The sequence below is a fragment of the Gadus chalcogrammus genome, chromosome 20, assembly GCF_026213295.1.
Source record: "Gadus chalcogrammus isolate NIFS_2021 chromosome 20, NIFS_Gcha_1.0, whole genome shotgun sequence".
NCBI lineage: Eukaryota > Metazoa > Chordata > Actinopteri > Gadiformes > Gadidae > Gadus > Gadus chalcogrammus.
The window spans coordinates 6,767,951-6,785,564 of NC_079431.1; the positions used below are offsets into that span (position 1 = coordinate 6,767,951).

General features: G+C 44.4%; 1 protein-coding gene across 1 annotated transcript; it reads left to right on the top strand.

The window, feature by feature from the left end:
- Positions 1 to 707: 707 nt before the first annotated feature.
- Positions 708 to 8,610, top strand: gjc4b (gap junction protein gamma 4b). The gene is made up of 3 exons (XM_056580184.1): positions 708 to 1,364; positions 5,087 to 6,288; positions 6,887 to 8,610. The coding sequence occupies exons 2-3, from the start codon at positions 5,124 to 5,126 to the stop codon at positions 6,898 to 6,900; spliced, it is 1,179 nt and encodes a 392-aa protein (XP_056436159.1). The 5' UTR covers positions 708 to 1,364; positions 5,087 to 5,123; the 3' UTR covers positions 6,901 to 8,610.
- Positions 8,611 to 17,614: the final 9,004 nt, after the last annotated feature.

A 17,614-nucleotide genomic window follows, 5' to 3' on the forward strand; every position in this document is an offset into this window, starting at 1 on the left:
CACCGGACTGTCTTTCTAGTTCACGGGAGAGAAAGGGGGGTCGGGGAGTAAATCACGCACTTAACAAGACAGCCTCATGTCCTCCTTATGTATTTAAATTGACCTGGTCTGAGTTTGATTTTGAGTCGCAACTCGACCAGACTACTCGTTGACACAACTATCATACGAACAGCAGATGATGGAAAGTAGTATAGACCTACTTTAGATGAAATACAATCATTTAGAAGTAAGTCATATATTGAGACACTTATTGGAATAATCATATATATATATATATAAATAAATAAAAACAAATACATGCAAATATTATATAGGTATAAATAATATAAATATACATTTCTGATTCATGTGTTTTAATTCAATAGGCCTACAACCTAGCTAAACTAATATTGCTGTAAACGTTATGTTGCTTATATTGGGTAACTTCTTGTTGTTTTCAGATGGGATTATATATATGGCTGACTTTCTACAGGACGCTACAGCAGGCCTTTTGGTCCCACCACTGTAAGCGAGATAAGAGTGACAGAGGAAAGGCAGACACTTTTGCCCACACCGCTGATGCCAAATAAAGTGTGAGCAACAGCAAATCCAAGTCAGATAACCCCAGCTTCCGAACTCCTTCCCTCTGCAGGAAGACACGAGATATAAAACTGCCCCTTTAACTGGCAACTGTTGTTTTCCACATAACGACATTGAACTTAGACTGCCAATATGATGATGGGATCTGTTAAAGTATAATTATGAGGACTTTATTGATCAAACCTACTAAAACAACCAAATGCGTGTAAAAAAAATAGTGTCGCTTAGGCTTTCTCGAAATTGACCGTTTATTTTTATTATTCTTCCTCTCACGTTTTTTTTTTTTTTTTTTAATCGAAGAGGTTTAAATGCCCTTCATCCAGTCAACACGTCATTCTCATTCATTTCCCGCTGGAGCCAAACTATTATCACACTATGGCTATGATAACTATTAATGTTCTGGGACCGGGTTCACTTACGACAAACTCTACTGTGTAAAAGGAAAATAAATCCTTGAAATCCGGTGAACTGAGCAGGATTGCATCAGGAATGTTTTGGCTTTTCGTTTTCCCCCTCCTTTGCGCAGATAGGGGGTGGGGATCCCGAGCAAAACGGGGAGGAGGAGAAAAAGGGGGAACAGACCGGTGGGGAGCCTACTCTTTGTCTCACCCGCAGTACACACGGAGACTCCCAACCGATCGCACACACGCAGGACGCGCTAACCGCATGGCGCAGACAACACTGGAGATATAAAGCTATAATAAATCCTAGGAAAACTTCAGGGCTGGAAAAGGGAGACCCTCTAAACAGCTGGGGTGGACGGAGAATCCACGTTATTTTTTAAGGTAAGTCTCCTTACTAGCAGACAAAGCCTGCTAGACGCCGACCAGCATCCAGCAGGAGACGGCGCTAGCCTGTGCTAACTTCACCGGGATGAGTTGATATGTAAACTATCCGCTATAGGTGCACTGTGCATCTGTGCTAAAAAAAAGAAGCCATTTATGTTACCGGGTTTGAGTCGAATGATTAAGTGTTTTAAACCACGTACGCATGATGGGTGAAGCCCGGGATAGGGCAGTGTTTGCGCGCACCGGAGAGATTGCTGTGCTAATCCTTGCTCGTTTTATCGTTAAACCAACGATTTTCCAAGCCTCATTAGATCATAAAAAGGCTTAAAATGTATGTCGTTAATCGTGTCTAGACTGTCTAGGATTTACACTACGAATGCGTGCAGTGCTTGTTAAATATTGTCGGTTCCCCCACAATGTCCCGCTGCAGCAGTTTCGTCTATAGACGTGGACACTGGACACGCACCCGTGTGCCCGGGGAAGCTGCGTATAGTTGTATCTACTTGTATTGATGTTTTTACATAGAAAAACGCCGGCCAAGTTTCGTTTGAATCGTTATTTAATCATTATTGAAACGTTACGATCCACGGGGAGCCGACTGTTTGTTGCTCTTCCCTCGGTGGCTTCATCAGGACAACAGTTGGAAGCGTGTGCGTGGAGGAGCGCGCATCCCCCAATCAGCGACCCTGCTTGTTGTCCCGCCGCCCCGCTAATTGGATACCATCGGTGTGTGTTTGGGAATGTTGGGCTTGGATTTGGGCTTTGGGTTCCCCTACAACGGGAATTGTAACACCAAACCCTATGCCAAGGGACTATTTCAAAGGACGTCGCATGTCGCCTATATTGGCCGTTGACGGGGTTTTACGCGCCACCATTCTGTTTGTTCTTAAAATAATCACAAGTGTAAAGAACCGTGGAGGCAAGCGTCGGGACCATGGAGTTATAAGCCTAACTCCTGGTGTGGGTCGAGACTGCTACCCCGTCCATGGGCCTCACGTACAGTCTATAGATGAAGGATAAGTACTCTCCCAGATGTGGAGGTGCGGGTGTTGGGGGAGGGACACGAGATGTTGGGGCTCTTCGTGACTGCTGAAACTGGATGCCAACCTTTCATCTTGTTTTGCTGTGCTTCACTGGCTTCTTGGAAACACTCGGGGGGCCTTCTTCAAAAGATGATAGAACCGCAATCTGAATATTTTTTGTTAAGACATGGCGCTAGTTTCCATTTTAAACAACTAATTTGACTGTATTGAGTGCAACTAATACGCTTTGCGTCTTACGTTAAAGTCAGTTTGCACACGTATAGCCTGCGTATGTAACAATTTGTAACCTCTTAACACTGGGTGAAATGTCACTTTTGGCTGCATTCTTGCTTGAAGCAATCTTTGGCAATTAACCTACATTATGAAGACCTGGTTCGCACTTTCTGTCTGATAGAGAACCCGTGGTCGGGATGTTAATCTCAACGATTTAAACGGCTCCGTACATAATTTGAAGTTCTTATGTTCAAGGAACGCTTCCCAGAAGGCTGTCTTAAAGCCGTCTACGATGGGGCATGCAACTCTCTGCAATCAGACATTGGGGTTCAGTGTTGTGACAGATTCCGGAGCACTGATATAAAAGGACCCCGTTTCAGCTTCCCCTGGGCTTGTATAGGCCTAGCACATGGCTGATAAAGGTCAACCCTACTCAGTGAATTAGGCCGTGAATGCATGGGAATCTGTCTTTTTCCTTTTTACCTGCTCCTTCACCAACCCACACCATTATGCACAAAAACGCAGTCTCCTTCGTGCATTTTAATGAAGCTGTGCATTATAACACGAGGGTGCCTCATGTTTTTGGTCCAAAGCCATGCTGGCCCCCTTCTCTCCTGCATTCACTATCCCCATTAATCACAGTCTGCACAGCTTAGCCTCCATGTGGGTGCTGAGTATCCACCTCGGTAATTAGGAAAGTGATTTTCAATGTGGCGGCAATCAAATCGCTGTGAGTGCATTAAAGCTAATTGCTGCGGTTCTCTGATGGGTGATGTGGTTTCTATAGGCGGTATAGAAATGCTCTGCTTTGTCCCCCGTTGTCTTCAAGAGGACCCTCGATTCCTGTATTATGCTTGTTCTCTATGAATCGGATCACGTTTTATAGTAGCCCTGTGTAGCCTATAGGCCCCTTTGGCCTATAGTGTACCCCCTATATAGGGTAGGGGGTTGGGGTGCTCTAACTTTGTAGATGCAAATAAAACCGTAATAGTAGAGCGATTGGGTGAAACCTTGTCTCTTTATGACGTCTTATTTTATGTGACATGCGTGTTGTGTGTTATTCTTGAGTTATGTGTAGATATGTTTCAGTCTGGTGTGGTGAGTGCAGGAGGCCTAGATGTGTGTTTGAAGGGTGCAGAGTTTGGAGGAGGATTTTCCATGAAATTTTTGGGGGCCCCCCTTCAAAAGACAACCGTACCGCAATCTGAAGAGATTTTTGGAATGAGACCTGTTTATATTCAACTTAAATCATTTGACTCAACATTATGGGTTTGGCCTGAGGGCTATACCAAGCCATGGCAGAGCCCACGCTTTATGCTTTTTTTTTTTTTTCACTTTTCTACGTTTATAAAGTCTTTGAAATCAGCCATCTGACTTTTATTATAAAATTGTCTGTGATTTGAGGAAACGTGAGAATGTGAGGTTTATACTCGGACCCGTGTATCTCTGCACAAGGTCACTGGTGTCGTACACTGCTTAAACCCTCCACACGTTGGGCTAATTTACAATGAGTTAAAATATACACTATTCCCACCATTTGTGGGAAAATATGACATTTAGTAAGTTGGGTGTTGGCATATGTTGCAGAATCCTTTTTTTCCCCTCGGGGGTTAGACGCAACATCTGGTTCTTGCAGGAACACTGGCTTATTTACTTCAACACCACACTCACGATGACCGTGCATTCCTTAACAGCGTGACTACCCCTCTGCCTCTGCGTGTTGAAGCAGGATCTGGTTGAATATTGTCTGACAAATTCTTGTGCGCTTGCCAGCTTGTACTATTCCTGAAGTATACTACACTCAACATGATTGACGCCTGAAACGTCCCGCTATGGCGAATGAGCCAATGTCGCCACCTAGTGGACAAGAGTGCACATTACAACACGGGAGATTTGAAGAGGCCCGTTTTCCTTGTGAACACACATTTGATGAAGTGTTTTATCAAATGTCTAGTGTAACGTGGGCATTCTGGATACGGAAATGTGTGTATCTCTGATAAAGATGATTATTTTTGGAATTTACGCCTTTTTGGAAGATAAACATTGCGGTGTCTGTAGTGGCTTCTGTATTTCGAAATTACATAATAAGATAGTTTTTGCACTTGTTTTTGCTTTATATTTGTATTGTATTGAATTTAGTTTCGTAAACTGAGTGTTTAAAGTGTATCATAGTATAGCTAGCTTGTGTTAATACACTCAGTTTACTAGATAAATGCGATTAAACAACTAAATACAATACAAATATCAATTTAGCAACGCTAATAAATGTAATTTGTAAAATAAGTGTTATTATGTTTAATGTTATTTCGTCTCGTGGTGCTCAATGAATGAGAGCGAAGGTTCATGAACCTTCCAACGTCATCGTTTGACGCGATCGTCCATTGCCCGGCAACGTTCGCCTATGCTTGAATAATTTTGTCAATATGTCACTCATGTCTCTCTCTCCCTCCCGATTGGCTGCAGCTCCTGAGAGGCCCCTCCCCCGCGGCCCGGCGGCACCATGAGCTGGAGTTTCCTGACGCGTCTGCTCGACGAGATCTCCAACCACTCGACGTTCGTCGGCAAGATCTGGCTCACGCTGCTGATCGTGTTCCGCATCGTGCTGACGGCGGTGGGCGGCGAGTCCATCTACTACGACGAGCAGAGCAAGTTTGTGTGCAACACGCAGCAGCCCGGCTGCGAGAACGTCTGCTACGACGCCTTCGCGCCCCTCTCCCACATTCGCTTCTGGGTGTTCCAGGTGATCATGATCACCACACCCACCATCCTGTACCTGGGCTTCGCCATGCACAAGATCGCCCGCATGGACGACTCGGAGTACCAGCCGCGGCCGCGCAAGCGCATGCCGGTGGTGAGTCGGGGCGCCAACCGCGACTACGAGGAGGCGGAGGACAACGGCGAGGAGGACCCCATGATCCTGGAGGAGATCGAGCTGGAGAAGGACGCCGGCGGCGACAAGGCGCCGGAGAAGCCGTGCCGCAAGCACGACGGGCGCCGGCGCATCAAGCGCGACGGGCTCATGAAGGTGTACGTCTTCCAGCTGATGGCGCGCGCCACCTTCGAGGCGGCCTTCCTGTTCGGCCAGTACGTCCTGTACGGCCTGGAGGTGGCGCCGTCGTACGTGTGCACGCGCTCGCCCTGCCCGCACACGGTGGACTGCTTCGTGTCGCGGCCCACCGAGAAGACCATCTTCCTGCTGATCATGTACGGCGTCAGCGCCCTGTGCCTGCTCTTCACGGCGCTGGAGATCCTGCACCTGGGCGTCAGCGGCATGCGCGACTGCCTGTGCGGCGCCCGCTCGCCGCCGGCCACCCCGCGCCACGCGGCCCTCGCCGCCGAGAGGGCCGCGGCGGCCATGTGTCGCCAGCCCTCGGCCCCGCCCCCCGGCTACCACTCGATGCTGAAGAAGGTCCCCGTGGGGAAGCTCGTGTTCCGGGACAACCTGGCGGACTCGGGCCGCGAGTCGTTCGGCGACGAGGCGTCGTCCCGGGAGCTGGAGCGGCTGCGGCGGCACCTGAAGCTGGCCCAGCAGCACCTGGACCTGGCCTACCAGCACGAGGAGTGCAGCCCGCCGCGGAGCAGCAGCCCCGAGTCCAACGGCACGGCGGTGGAGCAGAACCGCCTCAACTTCGCCCAGGAGAAGGAGGGCGGCGCCTGCGAGAAAGGTGAGCGAAACCTTTAGGATTTATTTTGTATTTATAAGACGCTGCTTTTTCTCGTTGGTTATTGGTCTCGTTGGTTGTTTCTTGGGGCATGAGTTAAGAAGACTAATGGCGCCTTGACTCATGACCACCTGAGTCAAGCTACTGTAAAAGCACTCACACATAGTAGATAGAGGAATTGAAAAGGGATAAAAAAGAGAACTTGCTACTTTCTTCTCACAGCCGGCGGTGCTCTGATTTCATTGTGCTGCTCCCATACTTGTATGATTGTGCAGGCCACTCATACATCTTTGAATCTCGCCAGGGCTCTTTTCACGGTTCAGCTCAGCTGCTGTGCCCTAGGAATAAGAACCATAATCGCCCAAATCGAAATAGCCCGTTTTGTGTGCTTTCCCGATTCCTCGTGTGTCACTCTACTGCACTCATGGCTAACTCCTCCATGCTTTAGTCTGTTCTTTCTCTACGGCGCAACACGGCCATTGCACACACTGAAATGAATAATAATTACTACAAATAAATATTACTACATAGAAAGAATGGATTGCACCATGATTTGCCTTTCTCATGTTTTAAATGATGGTTCTCTCACTCTCTTCTCCAGGCTCGCGGGCTTAGATCTCCCATGTCCTCCTGGGCCTGTTGGTCCTGGATACGCACCAGGGAATACGTTGGAAACACAAGGGAAAACTGTCTGGAGAAGTTGGGCTTAGGAATCCGGACGCACTCGCAAGGCGACATGGAAAGTCTTGTGCTGTCCCACGACCCCCCCCCCCCCCCCCCCCCCCCCCCATATACCCCCCGCCCTCCCCGTATCCACGGGCGTCCCCCCGGGTAGTCGGTGGGGACCCCCAGCCCAACCGGCGATGCTCTGCAACGCACAGACACGGCACCAGGAACCTCCTACGCCCAAGGGAGGACTCGGGGGCGCACCATCAACATCTCAGGCTTGCCTTATTCCCCCCCACACTGATGTTTACACCTCACCTCTTTCCCTTTTTTTTCCTTCTCAAAATGAAACCAGTTTGACTGAAGGGCGTCGATAACGGGTCCGCCGGGTGAGGTGCAGCTTGTGAAACAATAAAACTGGAAGTCTTGTTGACGAGATGCCAGCTTGAACCGGTACTGGAAGTTCTTAGTTTTTCTTTTTCTTTTTTTTTAGACCTAAACGAAAGAGAAATCCATGCAAAGCTTTCCTTTTTTGTTGTTGTTTCTCTAGTGCTTTGTAGTTTGGCCTATATATATTTACTAGTAGTGACTGAGGAAAGACATGCTTTTATTTTATACCATCTTTTTAATGTTTTTGTACGGTACTTTAATTTTGGCACTACACCAGTGTTTTGAAGTTTATCTTGTAAACTGGAAGGTGATTGTGGTGCCTTTGTCCAAAGTAACAAAAAATACCTGGGTAATGCTTGAAATGCGTGTAAAAAAAAAAAAAGTCTGTTTTGTACTGTTTAAAAAAAACGAGCCTTCTTTGATACTTTTTGAAGCTATTTTTCTATGTTTTTGTATTCTGACATCTTTCCTGAAGCAACTGTTGCGGATTGTGCTATTGCTTTGAGAACGCTGCTCTTCTTCGATTCGACGTCTTAAATCTTTCCAAGAAGCGATCAAAGCTGTTTCCGGAAAATGATAACATAACGGTTCAGTGCAAATATCTCGCCTTGAGGTGACTAAATTGTCTTTTCTTGAGTTCTTTCTACTCTACGTTAGGCCAGTGTTGATGAACTAAAGTTTGTAGTTCATGATAGCATTACATTTCAACAGAAGTCTTTGCCGGTTGGCCGCATTAAAGACCTGCACACTGCAAGACATCCATGTTCTTTTAAGTTATTTAGATTTGGGTGATGGGGCAGAGCAAGGCCCCATGTCAGACGGTTGAGTGACGTGTCCGTTGAGTGTATTCTCCGAACAAGGAAGCTGGGGGTTTTGGTTAGAAAGATAAAACTTCCGTTCAGTTCCATGAGAGGCCAAATGCCGCCAAATGCCTTTGTTGGCGACCAAAGCTGCCACCGTTTTTTGTATTCTGAATCATCTCGTTATTTTTTTCAAACTTGCTTTTTTGGTACCCTTTTTTATACCTGTTTGTATTGATAGTATTTTACTGGTTAGTTTTTAAAATAAACTTTTTACACCAAAACTTCTTGCCTCTTGTGTCTTCAATGTTGTTTTTTGCTCTACATGTTGGGATAGAGCTCGCAGTACATCAACTTGAAGGGGTCATCTTTTCAGCGGTTCTGGTGCTGTGAAAACCTGCACCTGCATTTCTGTCGACGACATTTAAAATATACTTTTTTAATATGTATTGATTTTCTAGAGTCTCGAGGGCCAGCTATCTAACGATCCCCTAGATTGTTATGGTTTACAGTCACAGGCAAAGTTACATGAGACCTCGGTATGCTACAATTGACGGGCACCCTGCAGTCTCTTGGCGGCCCTGGCTTCAGGTGAAATTAGAGGAGCAGCTGGTCCATGGTCAGATCTCCTGTCTCCCACAAGATAGCCCCCATCCTGATGCAGAACGGACCCCCTCCCCCCAATGGCTGTTCTGCATTAAAGCTCCACTGCAGCCAGCTCTTGACAGTTTGGGAGCCAGACCTTTGTCCAGGCCAATATGTAGATACTAGCCATACCTAGAGCAAACCAGCCATACATGTAGATACTAGCCATACCTGCAGCATACAAGCCATATGTGTAGATACTAGCTATAACTGCAGAATACTAGCCCTATGTGCACATCACTCAACTGCTATCCCTAATAATCAAAGCATAAAATGAACTCCCTTTTTAGATTTTGTGATGTTTACATTTTTTCTTTGAAGGCCAAATTGTTCAAAACACCTTGATTATAAATGTTTTGAATCCCATGTTCTCACTTCAAACAATAGTTTTATGATTCTGAATAGAATAACCATTATGAAAATAATAGCACTCAGACTTAAGTCCCAGATGGACTAACTGACAATGAGAACTTTATCTTAAACCGGATGGAGGCCATCTGTCAGCTCCGTTAAACAAGCTGCTGTGAGGAGAGACAAACCTCACCAAATAGTCAATGAAATGCGAAGGAACGTTTAAGAAGATGTTTGAGGCTTTGTAAACACAAACATGGCTTGCTTGAGTTTCAAGTAAACAATTTATCTCATTTTCTGATGTATTTTTGTTTACCCACAAAAATCTAATCTCTGATGATTCTCCTGATTGTCTACAGTATTCATTTAATAAATTGTCCTTATTTGGAGCACTGGGCCTTTTACTCCGAACAAACCTAATAAAAACAAGCTTTGTTCCAACTGCTCTTTGTGTTTATTCTTTGTCCAGCACATCTTTTAAGAACTAAAAAACAAGCATACTATGATATGAAGCACCGGATGCCAATTTAAACCTGAACTATGGCTATCTTTTCTACTGCAGCTGTTAATTCCAAAATGTACCTTTAAATCATTTGGTTGTGGTGCACTTGTTGCCTGTTGACTGAAAGGATAGCTACAACTCGAGCCACTATAAGTGTTTCGATATGAGTCGAAAGGCTGTTTCCTATCAAGTATGCAAATGTATATCTCTCTTCTCCTCTCTGTCTAACGCAGCAGGAAACCAACAAAAAGTAACTTGTGTGTTGTTGAAAGCTGTGCCTGCCTGGGAGTATTGTAAAGATTACTGCCTCTCTTCAAGCTTTGAAGCACAAGCCACAGCCACTTACATGACTCATAAACCGTTTAACCAACTGAAACGTTTCATTATCATTATTTAAATTGATTGTGAATATCTTTTATTGTTATAAATAATTAATCACTTTTGTAAATTGTTGTAGGCCTATTATAAATGTATTGCCGATTCGGAGAGCGTTTGAATCTGTGTGCGTTTGTCGCCCCCTCGCGGTCGTACTCTACGGTATAATTTATACGTGGACATCACACACGAGAACCATATCGTTTACGGATGGATGTAGGTAGGAAGGTTTAGGTTTAGGTTTTTGACATAGCTAGATTCACAAATGCATTTTTTTCAACAAGGAACTCTCTGAAGCCAATCAGATGCCTCCCTCTTTTTCAGCCAATCACATGACTGCAGTTCCGACCTCTGAGTCCAGACTCCGAGCCTCCCGGTTCCCTCGGCCAAATATCAATGGGAATAACATGTATTTTTGTTTAATGATCGTACATAACAATCTCTAGGTGGCGACGAAGTAAAAGCTGCGTCACGTTTTGAACTACACACTTTTTCCATCTAGTTTCGACTGGGTTTTGGAATTATCGGTGCCGTTAAAGTAGTAAACGGCACCGACAATGTAAAAACCCAGTCACTGCAGTCAGGTGATTGGCTGAAAACGAGGTTTTCAGCCAATCAGTTACAGTTTGCACATTTATTATAATAGTAATAATTATAACTAAAAGGGATATTTTTTTCTGTGCTAGGGGGGGCAACCAATGGCCGCTAGGGGGGGCACGGCCCACAAATGCCCCACTTTGCCATCTTATATCATACGGAGGGGAGCATCGAACGCGGGACCGCCATCTTGGAGTGGTGATCCGAGTGTAATCCGTTTGACAGGAGCAATGAACGGTCAGCTCATTTTATTAATCACACAACCTCACTGAATACCACTGATTTCCACGCGTTTTTTTGTCATACGTGTAGATGATAAAGGACACATGGTTTGGCGTGTTTTGTTATTCATAGTTGGATTAACAGTAATAGAATATTATTATGCTATAAGTGACCAGACGTCCGAGATCAAAATTGGGAACATAATCCCAGAGAAGGGGGAAAAAACCGGTCAGCTATTTTTAAGTTGAAGAAACAATATATGATTAGGTTATCTATACATATATATCCTACATAAACAATGTATGAATACATTAGATATCTATATATCTTACCTTATAGCCTACTGTATCTCTGACTGTTGCTGCAGCAGCAGAGTTTATTCTGTCTTGACACTTTGTATTGATATTTTGTTTTTACTTTTATTAACAACATTCTTTCCTTAAATTATTCAATGTTTACAGTGATTGTTTTATATGTATTTTTTATGTATGTCGCTTTGGAATAAAGCGTCTGCCAAGTAATTAAACGTATATAAACACCTGAAAGTTTTTATATCAGCTAAAACAACCAATCTGTTTCACTGGATTCAGATAAAACCAAATTCCGCCTTACCCAACAATGTTAGTATTTGAATATTGTTACTTGAATGACTCCATTTATATCATGGTTACAATTATACTGTGAAGAAAGTATTGTCTTATACTTTGCCTAAAATTAGAATGCGTCATGATACAAATCTGCTGATGGAATGTTTATTTGTGGATGGATGGATAGAATGGACTGGGGTTTGCAGGTGGGAATTGATACAGGAAAATGATCAGACCAGAACGAGTGAAATTCAAAATACAATAAAAAGCAGCCAGGGTAAATGCAGACTGACCATTTACAGTGTTTCAAAAATAAGAGAATAAAATACAAAATAATTACCATGGAAAATAAATCTATCGCATTAGGCCTGATTATCATGAATTAGGAGTGAAATTCAAAATACAATAAAAAGCAATCAGGGTAAATGCAGACCGACCAATGTAGTGTATGCAAGGCAATGTGAATGTAAAAAATATCAATATATGTGTGGGATTAAAACCCTGAAAGAGGACTGTTTTGCATAGCTTATTTTTCGTGCTTCCTTTCTGAAGTTCAAGAGAGGCGAGTTTGGCAATGTGGTGCAGCCTTATCTTATGAAACACAGACACAACCAATGATAACAAGTCAGAATGGTGGTTGTCGATGCCAATCTGTGTTCCCCAAGCAGAAATACATCCTCGGTTCCAATCTTTCCTCTGACTTTATGCTGCTCCCTGGCTCCCCATCCCCACTTCAAGATGGCAGCCGCATTTCTCGCGTCTCAGCAGACAATGCTGCGTCTATGTATAGGATGTCTATGGCCGGCACTGCTTGAATTACCAAGTATTCTTCATTAGACAGTTTAACAGCAGTGCACTTTTTAACTGGACCCAAAATAAAAAATATATAATGTATTTTAGAGAAGGGAAAATACAAGATCATGAAAGTGATAACGGAGGAGATATAATCAGAAGAAAGCGGAGAGGCTGTGCTCGTCTGTCAGGTCGCTATATGGGCGCTGTCCGTGGTGCTGAAGTATTAGTGCACCGTTCTATGTTGTATAGGGGCTTCGCCTTATACGACATAGAACCCAATAGCTATCGCTATTGGGTTTTCCCGAGGCGCGAGCCGTAGCACTGAAAAAATTGTAATCCTCGCCCAGCAACAGCGTGGGCCTCAATCACGGACGTGAAAAAGAAAAGTTATTTTCTGAATTGGACTGTGGGTAACCTTTCCTGGATCAAATAAGTGAATGGAGCAGCACGAAGACAGTCTATGAGCGGGATGGTCCCCTTTCATCAATAGACAATTACCTCTCCTCCAACCCCGAGGCTATATCCTTCATGCACACATACACCTTTCGCACAGAGCCGCCAGTGCACTTCTGAATGGTACAGCAGGTCCCCGTATTCAGCTTCACTTCAGAAAGTGTGAAATTCTCTGTGGTCGAGTCCTCGTGCTCAAATTTTGTTGACCGTTTTCACAACAGTGTTCATCACTTCGCCAAGATGGTCTTGGCACAGAGTGCTTCTTGGTGGATGATGCAGTGCATTTTAACAGCCTCACCTCCACTCTCCCTCACCTTGGGGCACACCATAGGGGCCATTCCTTTGTTTTTTCCTGTCATAGCTGGAGCCCCATCCGTCGTAAATCCATACAGCTTGACCCATTCAAGTCCAATCTTGCCTCTTTCAGCCCAGTAGCTCCACCTAGTGTTACAACTAAGAAATGCAATATCGCAAAGCCAAGTTTCATGTGTCTGAGCCCCGCTGCTCTCAGCTCTGAGCCCTCAGCTCTGAGCTCTCAGAGCCCTCAGCTCTGAGCTCTCAGCCCTGAGCTCTCCGCTCTGAGCCCTCAGCCCTCAGCTCTCAGCTCTGAGCTCTCAGCTCTGAGCCCTCAGCTCTCAGCTCTGAGCCCTCAGCTCTCAGCTCTGAGCCCTCAGCTCTCAGCTCTGAGCCCTCAGCTCTGAGCTCTCAGCCCTCAGCTCTCCGCTCTGAGCCCTCAGCTCTGAGCTCTCCGCTCTGAGCCCTCAGCTCTCAGCTCTGAGCTCTCAGCTCTGAGCCCTCAGCTCTGAGCCCTCAGCTCTGAGCCCTCAGCTCTGAGCTCTCAGCCCTCAGCTCTCCGCTCTGAGCCCTCAGCTCTGAGCTCTCAGCCCTCAGCTCTCAGCTCTGAGCTCTCAGCTCTGAGCTCTCCGCTCTGAGCCCTCAGCTCTCAGCTCTGAGCCCTCAGCTCTCAGCTCTGAGCTCTCAGCTCTGAGCCCTCAGCTCTCCGCTCTGAGCCCTCAGCTCTCCGCTCTGAGCTCTCAGCTCTGAGCCCTCAGCTCTGAGCCCTCAGCTCTCAGCTCTGAGCTCTCAGCTCTGAGCCCTCAGCCCTCAGCTCTGTGCCCTCAGCTCTGAGCTCTCAGCCCCGAGCTCTCAGCTCTGAGCTCTAAGTGATTATGAGTTCTGAGCCATGGTCTTTGAGCTCTGAGTGATCATGAGTCTTAGCCTCCCAGCCCTGAGCTCTGAGCCCTAAGCTTCCTTTTCCCTTATGGATTTGTTGCACAATTGCTGCAACAAACACCGACTGCATTCCCTCCTTCCCTGAAGGGGAAGCTAATATCTGAATGAAAACACAAAAAATACACCCGTAAAGACTATGTGAAGGACTGTGTGAATTGTATGATGGCTATCTGCGTCGCCACTAAGATAATCATCCTTAACGACGTATCTCGCTTTCAAGCCACTGTTATTAGTGTTCATTATCTGTCATACGTAAACCCAGGTTCAAGCCAAGCAAGAGTAATCAAGATGTTATTTGATGCTGAAAGAATGGGGCCAGAAATTTGAGAGCATTACATGCTGACAGAATCACCCGTCGAGACAGGGATAATAGACATCACTTGGGACATTACATAAACTGTTGCCGACGCAGTCAACAACAGCAACAGTTAGATGTTTTTTTTCCCATCAATACATAATAACTAATATGATCCTTCTCATAGTGGAGACCACACTCATTTTGTACTCATTATGTGCAAATGCATACGCTCATTCTATTCCAACTTTTGTTTTGACATTGACTTGCCATTATATACAAGGGCATCAGTATACATATCAGTACCATGCAACCCATCTTTTAAGTGAATTTCATCAATTTACAACAACATTGATATGCACTATTATAATAATAATATATATAATATATATATAAAAACAAAGCGTGTGTGTGTGTGTGTGTGTGTGTGTGTGTGTGTGTGTGTGTGTGTGTGTGTGTGTGTGTGTGTGTGTGTGTGTGTGTATGTGTGTTTGCGCTTCAACAGGATCGTCTTGAAAGTTTAGTTATGATCATTTTCATTGCTCATTGACTCCAAGGCCATTGAGGTATTTAAATAAAACTACTCCATAAAATATTCCTCTTAAAATAAACCGTAACCTTATCCCAGTATTGGCAAACTAACTTGCTGGAGGGAGAAAAAATGGTTAATCTGGTTTTGAGCTCTCTCTGTGACCGTTTACATTTGAATAAATTATACATTATTACATGTGGGCCTAAAGGAACTGGGGACCGAAAAGTGCACGGCCCAGTTGGTTTCTCCTCATAGTAAAAAGAGGGCGTTTCCTCTGCGTGACGTAGGGCGCTCTCGTAACGGGAACCCTATAAATTGGGTTTTTGAGTTGAGACCAAACACCAACAGCAGCACAAGAGCAGGGAAGTGGTCATTATCAGGCAATGAGCGGGGGTTTCGGCATGACGACCATCCACACCAGTCGCTACGGGTCCTCCCCGGGAGACTGGAAACGGGATCTCTTCGCCCAGACGGATTACTCTTGTCGTCATTTTGCGAAACCTTTTTTATACTGACCTTTACTTTTAAAGAGTATCCCAATTCTTTCGTGTGTTTTTTTTTGGACATTAGCATCGTTTTTGTTTCGGTTTTAGTGAGTTGTTTCTGATGTGAGTGGTCTGTCTAAGAAGGTGTGTCGATCCATGATGCGTTTTTTATAAGTGAAGTTTGGGATTTGTATCGTTCGGAGATGAAGAACATTGTAGGATTGAGGAACCCCCTCTTGTTGATTCTCGCCAGATTATTCTTGTTTTGGACTTTGGTTGAGGCGCAGGTAGGGATTTGAACCGATCAATGTCCACTTTTGGTGTTCAGAAAACTTGGGCTTTAACTCATCTCCACAAAGCAACAAATTCACGCATTGTAAAGCATTGTATCCGTACTCATTCATATTGTTTACATTGCATGGTTATTACATATATCTATCATTATCATTAGGCAACCTCCTTTAACAGCAACTCTAGGGGGCAGACCTGCATCGGGTAACACATTCAGGGGATATGAACACGTTAGACCTATTCGAAGTACGAAGTTCAAGCACGTCCATTATTTTCTTGAACCCAATTTAACTAATACAAAATCCATCTCGCTCCAACATACCACTGACTGATTTGCATACAAATAATGGAATAACAGTCGCATGGAATCACACAATCCTTGTCCAAATGGAAAGCCTATAGCCTAAGTTCGATAATATGATACATTCTGAAAATGCCTGCAGGTTACAATCTGTTAATGTAAGAAATTACGATTTAGAGAATTATCAGCCACGTGCTTTTCACAAATACGTTATTCAAGGGAACTAATCAATGCAATTAAATAAACTGGGTAAAAATGATGTTTGATTCTGATCAATGATTAGTAATCCAACCATGTTCCTGTTCCAATTCATATTGTGGAATTCATTTCCTTCAGATCACATTATAACAATAAATAATATATGCATTAGTCATTTGCTATTAAGAGCTCTGCAGATCTCACACACCAATATGAGTATGATTTGGAAGTCAATGTTCTATGAATAGGGTTAGGGTTACTCTATTTTTTATATTTGCATCTATTTGCCTCTGGCACAAATATGTTTGAATGCCTAAGTAAAAATAAATATGTAAGGGATTGTTGAAGAGGTGAGATCATTCTATTTGAGGCATAAAGAAGAAAATAAAAAATAGGTTTATTGTTACACAACTGCTGAGTGACTAGTCCCTGTCTCTCAAAGTCAGAGCACAGTTGCTGAAAGTGATGCAAGGGTGGCGACATGGTAACGTGCTTGCAGCGACTGGTGCATTATAGCTGCAGGAGACTTCCCAGAAATATACAACACAATGACAAAAGTGGTTGTCCGCATCATCCACTTATCCCTACTAAAACACAAAGCACAGAAATAAAATACCCAGAATTCATGGCTGTGACATTTTTCTTTTTATACCGCAATTTTCGTTAATTTATTTTTTTACCTCTCATCCATTTCCTACTAAACATCATCATTCCTGTATATTTTTGTGCATAACAGCTATTCCCGTGATATTCCCAGTCCTGGCCAGAAGCCGTTTGGCAGTAGCTGATTCCCCACATGAAAGGGCCACTGAATGGACCCATTAAATCCGTCATGTTTGCGTATTTCATGCGTCTGTGTGTGTGTGTGTGTGTGTGTGTTTGTCAGTGATATGAAAATAGGCTTTTGGCATGGATGAGGTTGAATAGAGCTCTGCATGGTCACAGACATGAGAAGAAAAACAGCAAATAATTATAGAAATAGATTGAATGAATTCCATCTGAACATCAATTGTCTGGCTAGTCTATTATGATGACTCATACTCCTAGAACCATGTTGACCTTGCCCCTTCTTAACACACGTCTCACAAGTGCTTCATAACGGCAGTGTGTGTGTGTGCGTGCGTGTGTGTGAGACAATGGATAAACTCACTAGTGTGTAGAGAGAGTGGATTGCAGTCATCGCTGGAAGTGGTGCTGTTAAAGGGGGGTATGAGATGAGATATCAGGTTCCAACACCGTTTTGTCTTGTGAGTCATCCGCTGGTGAGCTGGGGAGTCGATCGGCACTGAACTGAGTTAGAAAACACCATGGGCATTTACACCCATACCGGCTACTTAGAGCTATTCGGCATTCTGTCCAGCTTTCGAAAGTTGCTTGTGCAGCACTTTTGAAGCGATCGAATTCAGATCCTATGCTTTGATTCTCCTGTGACTCACTCGTAAGCCACTTGTAGAAAAGCATCTTCAGAATGTCTGAATGACTATGCATACATTTGCATAATTCCCTGTTGTATAGTCGTGTGCATGCAAACACGCACGCACACTCACACACACACACACACACACACACACACACACACACACACACACACACACACACACACACACACAC